This window comes from Nanorana parkeri, unplaced genomic scaffold (genome assembly GCF_000935625.1).
Source record: "Nanorana parkeri isolate BGI_ZX_2015 unplaced genomic scaffold, ASM93562v1 scaffold902, whole genome shotgun sequence".
Classification (NCBI taxonomy): domain Eukaryota; kingdom Metazoa; phylum Chordata; class Amphibia; order Anura; family Dicroglossidae; genus Nanorana; species Nanorana parkeri.
Window position 1 is genome coordinate 152286 of NW_017307170.1, and position 19978 is coordinate 172263.

The following is a 19978-nucleotide window of genomic DNA, read 5'->3' on the forward strand; positions in this document are numbered from 1 at the left end:
ATATTGGATATTGGGGATCCTTAGCCAGAAAATCAAACAAATTACATCCTAAATAATGGAAATAGTTACAGTTGCACACATAGGGTATCCATTTGTGCCATTCTAGTGTTACTTTCATCACATTTTATATAGTGTATGCACAGCATACATGTAATATATACATAACTACGGTACACATGAATCCTGCCCTAGTATTGTCAAATTGCTGTAAATCATATATATATAAATGGTTTAAATTACAGTCTCCTACATCATATAGTGCAGGGGTCTCAAACCTCCGGCCCTCTAGCTGTGGTGGAACTACAAATCCCAAGATTCTCACAGCCACAGACATGACTCCCGAAGAGAGATGCTTCATGGGATTTGTAGTTTCACCACAGCTGGAGGGCCGGAGGTTTGAGACCCCTGATATAGTGGCTACAAGTGTAACTGCAGTTGTAGATCTTGTAATGGGTCAATTCTAGCACCATTAGTCCTTTACCTGAACAGCTGAAGATAATAAAACAGACCACTGATAGTATTGAGTAGGCTAGACTGAGGGGTTAGCATTTTATTTTTGCTTTGAAGTAAATTAATAAGTAAATATTAGTGACAAATATATAGTTTAATACCCTACTAACATTTGCTAAAAAAAGTGCATGGTGTTGGTTTACATGTTGTACATTTTCAAATTATTCAGACAAGAAGGCTGCTTTTTGGCGTTTCACTGGCACTTTAAGTGCGCACATATAACAATAACTGATTTCGCAATCAAGGTGGCTGTTACAAAGGAAAATAGGTGTAGTCCAAAAAGGTAGTTATCATCTGCAGTATGATGCGCAATATAAGTAAATATGCATTAACCGGTTAAAATGAAATAATGGTGTTAGTGATCTTATCATAGGAGGGCATGGTGAACTTAACAAAAACACACTACTAGGAACCTACAAAACATTCACAAGCAACAGATTTGCAAGTGACATGCAGAATGTTTTGCTGACATTGTGACCAATGTCTTTAGATACCACTGCAGTCTGCATTGATTTCCTGAGTACTGAACAGGGATCCGTTGTAAGGATCTCCGAAGCATTAAGACAACTGCATACTCATGCATTTTTTAAATTTCCATGAGTGGGGTGTAAAAAGACCAACTCTCTTAAAAAGACAAAAGTTAGCTTCATTGAACAAACTAAACTCTCTGTGAATGTCATTGTAAGCATCAACCAAGCTCAAAATGTAAAAGCATTAATATCGTCATTTTACCCACAGTAATATCATCAAAGACAACACATGATGATATATCACATATAAAGAACAAGAGTTTTCATTTATAAATATTCCTCATTTTTTTCCTAGGTCTTTAGTGTTAGTGGATCAGTGACTGATCATAAACACTTACAGCCACTGCCAGTACATCTTCCGATTTTCCTACAAAGAAGAACACTTCAATGTACATTCATTGTCCAATAACAATAAATAGTTCTTATAGTAAAACTGTACCCCTTTTCTCAGATGCTGAAATTGGTCAGTCTGCCCTAGTAGTTCTTAGTCCAAGTAAGGAGTTAAATGATAACAACACCATAGTATAACATACTTAGGAGACACCAGACCAAGACAAAACCAAACCACTTATATACTTGTCCTGTTTTCGACTTGAACTCAATTAAGTCCACCTGACTTTTCAGGTTTGATGACCAGCTATTGAAGAGTTGAGAGCTCTTCAGCCAGGTTCTTGAACAAGACTTGAAAAGTTGTTACAAAACTTCATTTGCAGACAGCTGGTAATTTCAAGGAGTTGGTGGAGGCTTCGGGGAGGGGCATGACCCCTGGCTATCAAAGCTAGCAGCTCGGCCCTGCCACTGGGGAAAAATTGAGAAAACACAATGATTGGAATAAAGTGTATGTTTGGACAAAAAAATTATATTTATGAGGATAGATGCCAAGTGTGTGGATTATGAGCATCATACCCCTAAATATATGAATTAAAGAAAGCAGAGATCCACCTGGACTGAAATATCCGGGGGCTATGTTATTATGGGACTTTCAATTGATACTCATAAAAAAGGCGTAGTGACAATGAAATACATAAAATTATTCATTTTATTAGTTTCCATTAAAAGACAAACTATAACAAAAGAGCAAGATAAAATACACAGATAAAATCTGGAAGCAAAAAGAACCCACCCAGGACCATGACTATATCAAAATAATTTGTCCATAGTATTCTTTGTATATACAAGTTGGCTATGAAGTATTTTCCTCTTAGTTGGTTGATACAAGAACTGGAGATATAGTGGTGCTTATAGCAGTGTTTTCAGCCCTGATCTGTTCACTTTTGGTGGAGTACGAACATCTTCACATTTTTATTATTGTCTGTGATAAGATTTCCCATCACAGTTTTGGCTGGAGTTGGGCTTTAAAATATGCCATAGAATTTTGTTATTCATTTGTACCAATACTTAGCAATAATCAATGTGGTTAGCTTTTTACATTTTGCTCTGCAAGCGTTATTCTTAAAACATATGGCACTAACTCTCAGGGAATTGGCTAGGGCTGTAGTGGTGGAACTCTGGGATCCTGAGTTCCTGGCTACCCTCTCCCTGCTTGTCATGCATCTTGGTAAGCTTTATATTCCATCCTCTGTAGAATCTGGAAAGGGGGAGCATGATGCCAATTTTCATCATAAAGTTTATCTAAATATGTCTATGTAGGCAGATTATTCAGGATAATTGGAATTACTGGTTTTTCGCAGAAGAGATGCACAAGGAGTACCTCCATAGTATAAAAACGACTTTATTTATAAATAAAAACAATGAAAATGTACTCACAAACAACCAATATATGATGGCCTGTAGTAGCAGAATCACAAGAAAACTGAGGATGGACGAACTGTCATGGCTTCAAATATGCAGGTGGGGCGCTGCCTCCATAGTGTAAAAACAACTTTATTTATTAATAAAAACCCAGTAAAAATGTACTCACAAACAACTAATATATGAGTGCCTGTAGTAGCAGAATCACAAGAAAACTGAGGATGGGTGAACATTCATGGCTTAAAATATGCAGGTGGAGAGCTGGGTCCATCTTACTGTACATCAGCCCTCTGGTTGATGCATTTCTCTGGCCGGACCCCTTTCGTCAGAACCTCTTACACTATGGGGGCACTCCTTGTGCTAGATATCCAGTTTCCCTGACTGTGAGAAGCTGCCTCGTGTCTCTGGAATCCCTCCTCTATTCCCGCAAGGACGGTGGTAAGTTGGCGCTTGTGTTTTTTTTTTTCTTTCAGTGTCTACCGGTTTCTATTAATTTAAATAGCAAAATAAGGAGGAACAAAGCTCTCACGGTCAGGGCTCTCCTAACCATTTTGTCTTGAACTGTATTGTAACTGTAATGTCTTCCTTATATTGTAAGTGCTGAGCAAATCCTGAGAAATAATAATAATAACTTGTGCCATTCATATCATACTTCATAAAACATTTAAACAGCTCTTTCCCTTTCTAACTCAGGTATTAAACTAGTCTTTTAGTTAGGATGGGTTGTTAAAAGTGGGAAAACAAGTTACCGCACTAGGGGGTCCTGTTTCCAATAAGTAAGGTGTGCTTGGCATACAAGGCTGTTATTCCACCTTTTAACAGCAAAGAGGGAGCAGTGGTAGTACCTTTCACGGGATGATGGTGAGACTTACAATAAGTTATTTGTCCAGTGATGTAAATGAGACAGTATAAACCTCAGTTACTCATGTCCCTGTTCCTACAATCAATCAGTATAAGAGAGATCTCCTTTACTGTGTGAAACAAGAGGAAAAATACTCGATATTCTATTCTGTTATTATCAGGTAGTGTGCTTTCTAAATGATCCGATTTTTCTTCTTTTAAGATTTGACATTTTAAAAGAGCTCAATGTTATTAGCAAACAGAAGAAAAATATTCAGTAAATCTTGTCTGACTCAGTAGGCTTAATGTTCAATTTGTATTCAAAAATAACATTGACAATTTCTGTCAGTATTGCAAAGTTAAATATATGTCAGGGGACAGAAAAGATGTTTAAAAGTCAATATACCATTACAGAGGGACGTTTATGAAAAGCTTCCCAAGCAAACAAAAGTGCAGACATGACATGATCATGAAAAATATAGTAATTCATTCATTAGAAACTCTTAGCATATTGGAAATCATTAACAATGTTGTAGGTAACTGTGCTTAATCAGTGATACATTTATGTCAATGGGGAGCTAATTTGTTTTATACACATTTTTTCTGGAAGGCAAAAAAAAATCATCACAGCTAAGTTTACCTTATCATTATTTTCCACTATTAATCCAGTATGTGTGTGTGTGTGTTTGTATCTGTGTGTGTGTGTGTGTGTGTGTGTGTAATAGCTACACAGAGCCAAAGTTCTATCGAAATGGCCAACTCGTTGTAATCTGCAAGGGCGACTAAACTTATAAGAGGCATGGAGGAGCTCAGCTATAAGGAAAGATTAGCTGACCTGAATTTGTTCTCTCTGGAGAAGAAGAGATTAAGGGGGGACATGGTCACAATGTATAAATACATAAATGGTCTATATAAAGAGCTTGGTGCCAAATTATTCACGTTAAGGTCACTGCAAAGGACAAGGGGGCACTCTTTGCGTCTGGAGGAAAAGAGATTTAACCTTTGCATACGGAAAGGATTCTTCACAGTTAGCGCTGTGAAAATGTGGAATAGACTCCCACAGGAGCTAGTTCCGGGTAGCTCAGTTAATTGTTTCAAAAAACATCTGGATATATTCCTAAATGCACAGAATATTACTGGATATTGAGTTATTATAGGTATATTAGGCATCAGAGATTGTTGACCCAGGGAATATCCAATTGCCTTATGGGATCAGGAAGGAATTTTTTTCCCCTGTTGGAGCAAATTGAACCATGCTTTATAGGGGTTTTTTATTGCCTTCCTCTGGATCAACAGGGGGTAGCTGTGGGCATAGCGTTCTGTTTAGGCTTTTCTTCTCTTTTTGTTTTTTTGTTTGTTTTTCTCAGTATCTCTATATGTTGAACTCGATGGACTTGTGTCTTTTTTCAACCTGACTAACTATGTAACTATGTAACAATTTAGGGGGTTATTCATTTGTAGTTCCATAATGTGCACAATTTGAAAAACTGTAACTATATGTTTCATTAAAATGTGCATTTAAAATTAGGGATTCCCCGATATCAAGTACAGTACTCGGTACAAGTACAAGTATATGTACCGATACTTTTAGAGCTCCTAGACTAGAGAAAAATTCAAAAGTTAGGAGGCAGCTGTCATTTGTAAGGAGCACACAGAGCTCCTGGGATTTGTATATCTGTTTTAATGTATGATTTTGTTTTTATAAATATAAATAAAGGGATGCGCCGATACCAGTTTTGCTAGTACAAGTACTGATACTTGCCCAAGTACTTACAGACACAAGTACTGATACATTTTTGTTTATTGTCATGTGACAGTTTTTCTAAAACAATATCGACTAATGATCTCAGGACAGTGGTGGAGCACCAGAGCTAGGTCCCAGCTGCAACCGCTGCAACCCTGGTAGTTCTCATGAAAATGCCAAGTATAGGACTTAGTACTCGAAAAGTATCGGTGCATCCCTATTTAAAATGTATTTGTCAAATCATAGGAGTCTGCTCCTTTGTTAGGTTTATAGTCAAATGCCACATGATTCTAGATAGACCTGTAAGTTTTATATATTCATTAGGTCTTTATGGCTGCTAATCATGGTTTTTGAGTAAAATTACCACAAATATGTAATACATAAAAAAAATAGTAGCAGCACAGACAGTAACACACATTTTTTGCATGGGTAAACAAAATATTAAAACCATTTTGTTTTATTTAATAACATATTGCAAAGAGCATTAATGTTCTTTAAAGTCAACTTAACAAATTTAGTAGGCTTTAATGGATAATAAATTCAAAATTCTGCACTTTTCTACCTAATAGAGCAGTGGCTGACATTAAGTAATATACACTTTGAGACAGATAATTCTAGATAAACAGAATATATAGTGTATGATAAATATTTAGCTCTAAACGGTTTATATAGAATCATTAGTAGGCTTTAATGGTTTGACATTAGGTTGTGTAAAGCTCATTTATTGATTCTTGTGAGTTACTGCACATTGCTGCTTTTGCACTGTTATTTAAATAAACCATAGTATATAACAATATTGGATATTGGGGATCCTTAGCCAGAAATTCAAACAAATGACATACTAAATAATGGAAATAGTTACAGTTGCACACATAGGGTATCCAGCAAAGATACCCTATGTGTTCCAATTTTTCTGGAAGGCAACAACATCATCACAGCTGTGTACCTTATACTTATTTACCGCTATTAATCCAGTGTGTATGTGTGTGTGTAATATCCAAACAGAGCTGATGTTCTATCGAAATGGCCAACTCGTTGAAATCTCCAATTTAGGGGTTTATTCACTATGGAGCCGAAGGATACAGCCATAACTTCGGCTGATCGTTCGGCTCTTTGACTGAACCGAAGGGCTGCTGTACGGGCTATTTACAATAGCCCGTACAGCAGCCGAAGGCAGCTGAGCAGCTCAGCCGAGCCAAAGGCATATGCTTTGGTTCAAATGAGCCGAAGTGACAGCCAAAGTGTGGAGAAAGGTGGGCCGAAGCCGACCGATCTCCATGCAAATGACAGCTGGGCGGACCTAGGGATGCCGATCTATTAAGGTTCACACTGAGCGATTTATCGCACAGTAATTCCCGCGATATCGCGGCTATTTACCGCGCGATATCGCCCTCCAATGCTTGGCAATGGGGCAAAGGGTCCTGCTGTCGCGGGTCGTGCGTCGCTACAGCAGAACCCTTTTTGGAGCGGATTTTGCCGCGATTCTAGCTTGCTGAATGCAAGAATTTGCACAATATCACGCGACATGCAAATCGCACGACAAACGCGCGACAAACGCCAAAGGCAGCCGATGTACGGCTGAAATCAGTTGTTCGCCTCACTTACCTTCGGCTGGGTTATTCACTAGGCTGCCTTCATCAGCTAAGTGAATAAGCCTGTCAGTCATTTACGGTGAACAGAAAGACTAGAGGAGCTCTGTACAGCCACAGGGTGCATGTGCGCATAGCATTTTCACAATACTTGTCAAGTTCTCCAACAGCTCAGTGCGCAAACGTGAACAACATTCCATCTAGCAGAAGAATCCTTGAGTTTGCCAACTGCTGAGTATTGTGAAGATGCTCCTGTACAAACTCCTCCAGTCTTTCTGTTCTGCATGCTAACGCTGTCCAGTCAAAATCTCCTGCTGGCAAGTGATCAGAAGTGACTTATTGGAGATTTCGACGAGTTGGACATTTTGATAGAACACCAGCAGTTCATTGACTGATGGCTCTGTTCCTACATAGATTTTCTGACTGGCTCCATTGATCAGCTGAATGAGGGATGCCGACCAGACAACGGCACCCACAGTGTGAATTTCCTCCGTTCTTCAAGAACCGCCTGAAATTCACACAGGGGTCTATTCACTAATCTGCCGTAGGCAGCCGAGTGAATGACCGACAGCTGCTCGCTGCTGTTTGGTCTATTCTTATAGATGCCGAACAGCAGTGAGTGAATAGCCGAATGCCACTGAGCGGCGTTCGGCTTGGCTGTCCCTCTGTGGTACCGAGCAGAACAGAAAAATAGTTTAAGATAGTTTGTGCGGAGCTAGCAGTGACAGCTAGCTGCCCAACTGTTTTCTATTGGCCGGCGGTTCTGCTGCCATAAAAAAAATAAAGAAAACAAAACTCCCCCGGGTACTCCGGGAGTCTCCCGCTCCCGGCCGCCAAAGAGAGAAACACTGATTTTTCTTTTTTTTTTTCTTTATTCTGACACGGAGACGTGTCAGAATAGAAAAAACTATTTTTTGGCCATAGGAATGCATTGCTAGATTCCTATTGGCTATTTCAATTTGCAATAACCAATAGCTTTTTTTTTTTCTTTATTCTGACACGGAGACGTGTCAGAATAGAAAAAACTATTTTTTGGCCATAGGAATGCATTGCTAGATTCCTATTGGCTATTTCAATTTGCAATAACCAATAGCAAACTAGCTATTGTACCCGCCCTCTGCTGCTGTCAATCAGTAGTGGTGGACCTGATGGAGAACTGCAGCAGAGGGCGGGTGCAATGCTAGTTTGCTATTGCAAATTGAAATAGCCAATAGGAATCTAGCAATGCATTCCTATGGCCAACATTTTTTTTTCTATTCTGACACGACTCCCAGCGGCCAAGGAGTCTGCCGCTCCTTGGCGGCTGGGAGCGGCAGATTACCGAAGCGCCAGGGAGAGTTAGGCTGTCTGGAGATCAGTGTCCCTGGTTAACTGGTAACCAGGGATGCTGATCTCTCTGCAAGTGGCCGGAGCCAGCCGTAAGATCACGGCTGGCTCCGCCCAGCTGTCAGAAGCAGGCCAGCTTCGGCTTTCAGCACGGCTCAGCTGAGCCGATGCATATGCATTCGGCTCGACTGAGCCGCTCGACCAAGTTCGGGAGCTGTCCTTGCTATAGTGAATAGCCCCTACAGCAGCCTTTCGGTTCTACTGAACCGAAGGGGTCCTGGGGCCGATGCTAGCCGAAGGATCGGCCGAAGCTATGGCTAGATCCTTCGGCTGCTTCGTGAATAGACCCCACATTGTTTATTATCGATAATATTTATAAATTATTAATTAAAATGTATCTTATTTATGTATCACTCAGTTGTAGATTCATCTCTGAGCTCATGCTGACACTATCCTTCCTTCTGGAGGGTGGCTACTTTTGTTCCCATGGTTCCATAGGGTGTGTTGTAAAGTAACCACTGCTCCAAGCTCGCTCCTGTGATGGACTACAATCTCACGATTAGTTTGCTAATTTGTATTAAAGTTATACTCTATCATGGGAGTGAGCTTGGAGCGGTGGCTACTTTCCAACCAGGTAAATGGCAAACAAAACAGTATGGGGCCCCCCTAAAAGATCTGTACCAGATCCTTTAGGGGGATAGATTTTAAGTGGGTAACCCCATGTTGAAAAGTGTTCCTTCCCCACATCTGTGACTCAGTGGACTTGAGGGTCTTTGGGGGAGATACGTATCAAAATCTGGATGTAAGAGGAAATAGGGTTATAAAAACACTCAACAAAGAATGACATTAAGATGTGTATCAATGCACAATAAGGCACCTGCATTTTTTGGGTTGCAGTGATTTTTTAATGTAAGTTATGATTTGAATGAACATGCTCACACCATAAGGGGCGACTTGCACTTTTCAGCAACTGAACAAGTCTAGTCAAAGCTAGGGCACAGAAAAAACAACTATTTTCTATGTGCCTGGTTTACAGCACAAGGAGGGTGTAGTGTGCGGCGAAAAACTGTTTTCTATGTGCCCAGTTTACACCACAAGGTGGGTGTAATGTACAGTATAAAAGTCAGCAGAGCTTCTTCTCATTCACTGAGATAAGGGAAAACTTCCAAAGCAAAGTGAAAACTTCCTTGCAAAGTGAACAACCTATTTCCCTTTAGTAAATGAATCCCCCTGTCTAGATAATCTGCAGCAATGATCAGTGGAGATGGTGGATGGATACTTCATCTCCACGCTACAGCTACCAGTGGCTCCACTTTAACCTTTCAGAAAATTTTAGTTTGTAGGAGATTGCTGAAATTTAATTATGCTATTAGTTTTATAGCAGTAGCATAAATATTGAACAGAGGCATTCATTTTTGTAGGTCAAACCCATAGTGAGCCTGTATATTCACTACAAACTAATGACATTAACATATCATGAGGCACTTTGTTCTTCATGCTCCAGTGATTTCATTGTTACCTAGAGAACTGACAGACAACTTTTTCAAAAATACCGGCCAACAGAACTCACAGAACAGCAGAAAGACATGAGCAACTGTTTCATATTTCTAATTAAAATTATTTGGTGCCCAAATTTGCCTAGGCTTTAGGGTCACTGTCTCTCAGAACAAGTTGATCGCTCAATTTGGCCTGTTTTGTTAATTGCAGTTGGCCTGTTTTTCTAAAGGGTGGGTGAATAAAAACCAAGCCAAGAGTCACAAGAATAATGCACTTTGTTTATAAAGGTTATGGTATAGTTCAAGGGTAGGCAAACTTCGGCTCTCCAGCTGTGCTGCAACTACAAATTGCATTAGGCGCTACACGACTTTGACAGCCACAGGCATGACTCCCAGAGGCAGATGCATGATGGGATTTGTCTTTTCACCACAGATGGAGAGCTGGAGTTTACCTACCCCTGGTCTAGTTACTAAATTCAGTGGGCAGATTTTTATTTTATTTTATTTTAAGGGGCTTTGGCTCTTGTAGGTGCATAACTTTATCATCTCCATCAGCTTACAACTCTGAAATTTACTTGATTACTAATCAGATGGATTACGTTACATATTCTGCTGCTTGTCTTGAGAATATCTGTTGGACAGAGAAGGCTTTGATCTTGGTACCTGATAGATGTTTTATGGATTACCAAGCCCAAGGTTATGGAAGTCTGTAGAAAAGGAAAACTTAGGTATACAGTATACTACTCTTCCCTTGTCTGATGGTGAATTATACAACACAGTATTAAACCCTGCCAAGTCTGCCTTAAGAAGTGGTAGTTTGAAAGCTTTAGATATTTTATAACTTGTTGGTACAGTAGAGAAGCAATGGGCTAGACTATGTTATACAGAAGGTCGTGGAGGTAACTTGTGCACAAATGTTTATTGAGTTGATGATTTTTTAAATGATCAAACTCCTCAACTGGTGTTAAAAACTTTAATAGATATAAACTATCAATGTGGAAGTAACAGAGTGTCAGAAGTATTTTTACATATCTATACACATCGCTTTATCTATCTATCTATCTATCTATCTATCTATCTATCTATCTATCTATCTATCTATCTATCTATTATACAGTTATTGAAATCACGTTGTTTTTTTCTTTATTCCAAATATGCTCTTTTTCATCCTTCATTTTTTTCATGCTTTGTAAGTGACCCATCTGAATATTGTGAGCATTTCTTTATATAGCCAACACAAAAGTGTAGGATCTAGGGCTATTTTAAATGTAGCTCCCATTATGTATAGCTGAAGATTGGGCTTTGAATCCAGCCTGTGGTTTGAGAGCATAGCAGAGACAAGCAGGCTCTTGTAAGAATATATAACAAGTGTTTGATTCTGTGTTAACAGCAGCATTGAGAGCCACTAGATCTTTTAAAGTAAAATAAAGTACCATCAGCAATCGTTTATGAATACACTCTTATGAAGCTTATACAAATTTAATTTTCACAGTGCTTCCAGTGCATGTTTGAAAATTACATTATTATAAAGTCTCAGATTTAAAGCCCTACACTTACAAGATTATTCACTAAAGGGTGAAGATTTTGGGGAACACAGGAGAAGTGAACAATCTAGGCCAAAATAGCTGATTTGGAAAATTCTCCAATTCAGCTCACTTTCCAGTTCAGCTATGTTGTCCTCGATTGTTCACTTATCCTGCCTTCTCCAAACTCTTCACCCTTTTTTGAATAACCCTGTTAGTTTCGTATACCTATGAGGTGCATTTAACAGCTTTGCTTCTATTTACTGTTTTTTGATTATAATGGTCTGGTGGTTGCCGAAGAAAAATCATAAAATAGGGGGCTTATTTATAAAGGTATGACTGGCATATTTAAGCAAGATCCACCAGGCATTCACTGACAAAGCATTAACCTTGTAAGTTCCTTGGGGGGCAGGAAATAATGGGAATGTATATTTGCTGACATCTAGATTTGTTCTGTTGCAGGGTCAGAGAAAACAAAGTGATCTTGCAGGTGCATTGTAGGCAAATTTCAGTGTCTAATAGTATCTTTAATTCTCTTGTGCAGTACCCAATCTGCAACTGAAAGACCTGTAGGAACCTGCAACTTCCATTTTGGGAGTGCATTAGTTCACTCTTTCTATAAAAGGAGTTACTTGCCACACCAAACTGAGGCATACAATGCTTTCCTGCACTGAATTTTCTTTTACAAGGTTCACATTCATCACTGATTTACCAGCTAATAAAAAGCAAAAGACCATGGGTGCATGACTAATGCATTAACTGAGCTATAGTATTATACTAGTCTCAGCTTGTCTTCTTGTGGGTGACCCCCTCCTTGATCTCTCAGTCCTCTCCTCCCTCTCAGTCTCTCACTTCCCCCTTTTGCTCTCCCCCTATTTTTCCCCCCCCTTCTTATTCCCCCCTTGCTCCTCCTGCCCTCCCCCTCTCACTCTTTCTGCTCCCTCTCTCCTCTCTCTTTCCACTCTCTCTCCCCACTTGTCTCTCGCTCTCTTCCCCTTCATTCTCCCCATCTCCGCTCTCTCTCTCTCTCTCCACACTCCCTCTTCTCTCCCTCCCTCCTCTCACAGCTCTTTCTCTCCCCCATCTTGCTCCCTCACACTCTTTGGGGCTTATTTTACTCCCACCAGCTCTTCAGTGTACCCCCAGGCCCTCTTTTGTCTAAACTATAGAAAAGCAAAGGGGGAAAGGTAGCCCACTACAAGGCATCCACCGTGAAGTAACACCCACTTTATTGACCCCCTCATTTATAGCCATGTCTACATGTGGACAGCACGCACCACTGCATTTTTCTTCACAATCCCTTCAAGGTTTATCTTCTTTTTCTTTTCAAATATTGGCAACTATGGGTTTGTTTAGGCCTAGTGACAGCAAATGCAGAACTGTTTTTTGCACTTGTTGACCAGCAATGTAAGGGACATTGCTACATAGATAGTTACATAGTTAGTCAGGTTGGTCAGGTTGAAAAAAGACACATGTCCATCGAGTTCAACCTGTAGAGATATGAAAAAAAAAGAGGAAGGCAAAACACTTCTATAAAGCATTGTTCAATTTGCTCCAACACAGGAAAAAAAATTCCTTCCTGATCCCATTAGGCAATCGGATATTCCCTGGATCAACAATTTCTGATGCTTAATATACCTATAATAACTCAATATCCATTAATATTCTGTGCATTTAGGAATACATCCAGATTAAAAAAAAACTATTAACTGAGCTAGCTAGAACTAGCTCCTGGGGGAGTCTATTCCACATTTTCACAGCACTGCACTCTGTATGTCTCAATGTGCCTTAAAGGGGTTGCAGTCTGTGTTCTTATTACATTGGGAATGGTTTCTATATAACATTACATGTTTCATTTTCTGACTAAGCATTTCTAATGATGTTATGTTTTCTTTTATAATAACATGGGATTCAGGGTCAGGGATTTAGCTCCCCCCATTTATACTCCCAGCACCAGTACAGCACCCCAAAAACAAAAATATCTAGAGCTGCCCCCTGATTAGAAAGTATATATAATATAACAAACCTCTTTGAATGACTTCTTCATTTCCACCAATGGATGCCAATGGGTTATAGGCTTCCGTGGATATGCCAGCATTTCATTCCAATGGTCTCTTCCAAGTCCTTCTGTGCTGTTACCTACTCTGCATACTCCAATAATTTCATTGTGTCCAACCCTATTAACAAAGAAATGTTTACATTTGTCACTTACATTTAATGTACTTAGGAGCACATAAAGACATTACAGAGTCTCCTGTTTTGGCAGCCATATTCACATTTGCAGTGGGGCAATGTCAATTTATTCTGTCTCACTCTAATAATGTAAAACAACCAAAATGCAACTAGTAGCCACATATCATGTCATCTTTACAATAGGCTGCAACATAATGCAGCTTAGAGTTAATTTTTGTCAATGCATGAGAGGTCCTACTGAACTACTTTGCTCTGTTAATTAATACAAATCATGTTTTTTAATGATAGGTCTACTTTAAATTGTATCTGTCTTTTAACTGCCATTGGTCATTTTGTCAGGATCTCTCTGTTTAATGACATTCTGCTGAGTTTTAATGTTTCAACAGAATATTGTGCCATAAGCAAGATAGCAAGAATTAATTTTCTACACTACATCATTAAAATATGTTGAAAAGAAATGGGTCCAATAGAGATCGTCCTGGAAAACCACTGCTTTCTTAAAGCAAACCTAAAACCACTGCTATCTTGTAGCACCCACATGCAAAAGACTGTTAAGCCAGTTCCCCTGCCGGACCTACAGTTAGAACAATTCCAGCGACGAGCTGTTAGAAACCCAATTTAATTGACATGTTGGGAAACACTCTGCCACATACACATGAGGGGCCCTACAGTATTACGTGGTCTGCCAGGGTTTCAGGTTGCAATGTGATACACAAGGGGAACCCTACTCAAAACCACCAAGCAGGAAGACCCTGCATTACTAGACCACCACGTGTTTCCCAACTAGAACCAGTCATAAAGTATCTAATCCCCATGTATAGGCTTTCTCTCTGTTCCAAAAAAATAAAAGCACTACTGCTAATTTTTTTTTTCTTTTTACTGTCTGGGAAGTTGCAAATAATGTATATAAGCAAATGTCATTCCATCTTCCATAGTTGACCAAGTTTAACTTCCTTGCCCACCAATGGAGATTTCTTAATCTAGTAACTTCCAGTTAATTTGGTGGTGCCCTGCTTTAAAAAAAAAAAAACAACATAAGGCTTTTCCCCAAAGAGGAGGCCGCATAGTGGGTCTATTACATTTTCACAGCTCAGACCCTAAGTCTTTCACTAGGGCACAGAACAGACCCAATCCACTGATGACAACCTTCTCAACTCAACTTGAACCTTCAAGCACCACCCAGAGCACCCTTGCAGGCCCTCCACTTCCTGTTAGTGAAGAACAAGCATGTACACAAGCCCTACTGCATAATCCAATCCTCTAAGCAGCCTATTAGCAGGCCAAGGTATTGTCATATAGGGTGTGGGGAGAGGGCAGACAAATGTAAATAGGCATAAGGCATAATCTAAAATGTATTTGTGTATACGCTGGGGATGTTCAGATACCAGTATATGTATCATTGCCAATACTTGGCTTTTTCACAAGAACTACTAGGGTCGCAGCTTTTGCAGCTGTGACTGGGCCCGGCGCTCCATCACTGTCCTGAAATCATTAGTCTGTATTGTTTTAGAAAAACTGTCACATGACACTAAAAAAAAAGGTATCAGTAATTGTATCTGTGATTACTTGGAAAAGTATCGGTACTTGTACGTGGTCTGGAAAAAATGGTATTGGTGCATCCCTAATACATATATACTGGTACTTGTACCAAGCACGGTACTTGGTATCTGTGCATTCCTAGTATATACTTTGGGGACAAATATGCAGGTAAACATTATTATTACTATTATTCTGCTGTCAGCTGTTTCATCTTGCCAGCTGCTTACCCATATAGGCTTTCTTTAAACCCATTTATTACATCTTCTGTTACATGTAAGATTTGTTTCCTGTCCTTTTATCAGTTCTTTACTCCTGCTCAAACATTCTCCCCTAATCCTTGAATTCTCAACTCCTTTATCAGGTTATTATGAGGGTCAATATCAAATGCATTTGTTAAATCCAAATATATCACATCAACAGCTCATTCAAGGCCCAGATTTGAGTGTACTTTGTTTTAATATAAAGCTTCCACTATATACTTAGCTGGTTGAACTTTAAGCTTTATTGGCTTGCCTGATTAAATTGTACTTTAATACTGCAATGAAAATGCGCTTTCCAATGGCAGGGTCTGGTGACTGCTTTTATAATATACAATAATTCTATGCTGACTTTGCTATACCTAGATGTAGTCATGATGTACAAAATAGTGTTCTTCTTATACTTATAGTGCAAGCAATACTTAAAGTGTAACTGTACCTTTAGAGTATATATAAGTATGCTATACTCAGCCCTGCTGAAAATCTTATATTTACTTGTCTGATCCTCCAAGATATTGCCCCCAAAACTACCAAGCTACTTATGAAACTCCTCTGAGGCTGGTATGTGTAGTTACACTTTTATTTAATCTAATGGAGAGTTCATACTCTGCTTGTGCATGGAATATGAACCCTCCATAGGATTTAGCTTAGTGTACACGGCACATGCATGGGCCAGGCCCCCAAAAATTTGGGAAGTGTCTTTGTGGCTTTGTGAGCAATATCTTGCTGAAATAGAGACAGGTGACTATAAGTGATAGGGGGGCCTGAGGGTGGTGGAAAGTACAGGTACATCTTAACTAAACAAATAGATTTTTAAGAAATGTTTTTGTGAACAACTATTGGGTAATACAATTGTATGGTAAACCATGTTGATGATAACATGTAATGATACATTATTATTAATAATAATAATAATGAATGAACATCATAATTGCTGTCATTATCATTACCACACTATTGTAAAATATTTGAATCTGTAAAAATGTACATACTTATTAGCTATACAGTTGTATTAAGATAATGTACTACCCTATGATGGCATCTTCCTCCCAAGCAGGGTAGTTTCTTGAAAATTACCTACCTATCATAATCCATGATGGAAATCAGAAGACTGACTTGGTCCATGCTCTCAGGTGGGATATCAAAGATGATGGCCTCATTATATATAGGGTTCAAGGTATTTCTTTTAATGGTGGTTTTCTTCTTTTTGAGCCTGCGGCCATCACAAAGGAGGGACACCTTTACATATGGGTCTGTGAAGAAAAGGAGGCAATTCTGTTTAACTTGTTTAAAGACTCAGCATGCAATAACCAATAATTTAAAGATAAATGTTAGCATATACCACATCTGCTACTTTGTAATGTATATAATGTGAAGATGTAAGAAGATTCAAAATAAATTACCTATAACAATAACATGGATCCCCTATGTTATTGTTATCTGTTCTGTCCAGCTTTGTGTATATACTGCAAGTCTTTCTTAAATTATAAAAGTCACTCCCTAGAACAATCAGACTGATATACTGCTGCTTGTTAGCAGTAGTAATGGTGAGACTGTTTTGATTTTTCTTTAGGTTAACCCTCATATTAAAGGCAAACACTTATTTGATTGAGCTGGCTACCCACTCACATGTAGAGAAAATGTAATTCCTAAAAAGGACATGGAATGAGTAAAATATGGTTCCTGGGATTTATTGCACTTTGCACATTATTATTCCCCCTTGTAATACCCTATTCAATTAGCTTGTTTATCTTTTAATGATCATAAGGCTCCAGAGAAGACTGAATAGACCTATAGGTAGATTATAATAGTATATACCAAGGTGGACAATTTTGTTGGTATGTTTACAACCCATTGAAACAATGCTTCATTCCTCCTGAAAACTGCTGAAATTAGAAGTGTCTAATGGAAACCTGCATGCCTTTAGTATGTCATAGAGTAAAACAAAGAAAGGGCAAACAAAGATACATTATAGTTTATTCTGCAATGATGTAACAGTCGACGGTTATGTCTAATGCGGATCTCAGCTGCGGAGTGTGTGTGAAGTGTAATGTTTGGGCACAGTTTTACGGAACCCCAATGCACTCAGTACCAAGGGGAACCGTTACACATCATATACCCCTATTCCTATGTGGTGGAGATGTATTACCCTGATGCTATAGGAGGCAGCAGGATCTGGAGCTATCAGTCTCTGTAGTTTGGGTTGGAGGAAGTGGCAATAAAGAGTATGTATAGTGGTTTCAGCAGTGATCTGTTTGTTCGTGTCCTCATATAGCAAGGACATGGCCTGTATGAACTCTGGCAGGGATTCCATGATGGGGTTCTGTTCCTCCAGAAAGGTGTTGGCCCAGGCTCTGGGTTCTCCTCTCAAATAAGAAATGAGGGATCTCACCTTCAGACCATCAGTGGTATACATCCTGGGCCTAAGATCGAACATCAGATGGCAGGCACTACCGTGTTTCCCTGAAAATAAGACACTGTCTTATATTGACCGAACTCTCTGACACGGAGCTCTGAACTGTGTGGGTCTATGACAAATGATGATCTAAAATAGCCCAGACAGATTTGTTTATACCCCTAATAAAGATTATAAATATTTGGATCACAGTGACATTTCAAACTAACTGTTTTCTATAATTAGTAGGGATGCATGATACAATTTTTTCTGTATCGTGTACGAATACGGATATTTATCTTTCGGTACCTGGTGCCGGTACTTCCACTAGCATGGAGCCGGCTTCCGGGCCAATCAGGAAGATGGGCGGCATTGCCGGTCAGGGAAAATCTCCCTCTGACCGGAAGTTCCAGTATCGGGGGCAAGTATCAGAGCATTTGGGCGAGTACGAGTACACCGATACCGATACTAGTATCGGTATCGGTGCATCCTTAATAATTAGTATGACACATGTATTCAAACTTGTCAGCTTATTTGATGGAGAAAAGTAGTCACTATTGTGTTTGGTATTATTGTGTGCACTACATTAAACATGGACCAGAGAGCAAAAGAGTTGTCTAGAGAGATCAGAAAACAAATGATAAACCAGCGTGTCAAAATAAAGGCTATACGATTCTCTATGAGCAGCTTGATGTTCCTGTTATATGTTGCAATACAATTGCAAATATCAATACGAAGTGTAAGGTCCATGGGAGTGAAGCAATCCTCCTGGATGTGACCACCAGAGGGAAATCAACCCTGGATTGAACAGAAAGATATTGTAAATGGTAGATAAAAGATATACAAGCTGCACTCTTAGGTCAAGGTACATCAGTGCCTGATGAAACTATCCATCGCTTTTTGAATGACAGTGGGGTCAAAGGAAGAAGATCCAGGAGGACATCACTGTTGGAAGAAAAACATAAAAAAGTCAGACTGGGATTTGTTAAATGCATATTGACATGCCCAAGTGCTTCTGGGAGAATGTGCTTTGGACTGATGAGACAAAACTAGATCTTTTAGGAAAGTCACATCAGCTTTATGTTCACAGATGAAAAAAATGAAGCTTTCAAAGAGAAGAACACCATACATACTGTGAAACATGGAAGAGGCTCAGTTTTGTTTCTGGGTTGCTTTGTATGACACAGGATGTCCTAAATCTGTGCAGGGCCTAATGAAATCTCAAGGCTATCAATGAATTAGGGACTGAAATGTACTGCCCTGTGTCAGAAAGCTCTGAGTCTCTCACAGGTCATGGGCCCTATAACAACATCATTAACCAAAAACATACAGCTAAAAGCACCCAAGAATTGGACTATACTAAAGTGACCTTCTATGAGCTCTGATATGAATCCCATTGAATATCTATGGAAAGAGATACAACATGCAGTTTGGAGACAGCATCTTCAAACTGGAGCAGAAAGCTGGATCAGTTTGCTTAGGAAGATTGGGGGAAACTACCTGTTGGCAGGTGCAGAAGTCCCATTGAGAGCTACATAAACCACTTGTTTGCCGTGATTGCCTCTAAAAGTAGTGCAACGGAATACTAGGTTTTGGGTACCATCGTTTTTGTCATTTGTCCATTGCATTTTTTTGTTTTATTTAACATCTGATATTTATTAATTATGGAATAAACAATGATGGATGCCAATTACTTTGGTCAGTTTTAAGCTTTTTTGTTGGAAATTGTGGGTTCAATTTTTTCGTGTTAGCGTATCAACAAATTTGTCTATGTCTGTATGTAATACTGTATTTAAATCAGCTCAGTGATATACTTAGAACTTAGTGGGATGCTGCTGGATGTGTTCAATGACATATATTCTAGCTAATAGGCCATATGGTACAAATGTGGAATTTCTGGAAAATAATATAGTAGACTGTAGAATGTACATACCTAGCATCATATAAATGACAAATATGCCTGTTTGGCATTTGCTCTCATGGCTGCTTTTCTTCTGTATTACTGAGTATTATTTTCTAAGACCATATAAGCCACAAAGAAAGAGTCTATGTGGCATATTTATAAAGTAGTGAATGTGACTTTCACCAAAAATTCCCTGGTGGTGAATAAATCACTTAAAGGAGAACTATGGGGTCAGTGTTTTTCCCCATAGTTCTCCTTAGGGTAACGGGAGGACACAAACTAGCGTCCTCCCGTTACCCTAAGCTCAGTATACCGCGAGCTACAGCTCGCGGTATACTGAGACGCTGCAGCTGGAGCGGATCCCGACATCGATGTCGAGAT

General features: G+C 39.3%; 1 protein-coding gene across 1 annotated transcript in view; it reads right to left on the reverse strand.

Annotated features, from left to right (window-relative positions):
- Window positions 1-1412: 1412 nt before the first annotated feature.
- The window catches only part of SYT6 (synaptotagmin 6), a 401413-nt gene continuing 382847 nt past the window's right edge, over window positions 1413-19978 (reverse strand). Inside the window, exons 5-7 of the mRNA XM_018565948.1 lie at window positions 16381-16552; window positions 13337-13487; window positions 1413-1838 (exon numbers count right to left, since the gene is read on the reverse strand). Coding sequence (XP_018421450.1) covers window positions 1767-1838; window positions 13337-13487; window positions 16381-16552 — 395 coding nt within the window. The 3' untranslated portion in view covers window positions 1413-1766. The remainder of the gene's footprint in view (window positions 1839-13336; window positions 13488-16380; window positions 16553-19978) is intronic.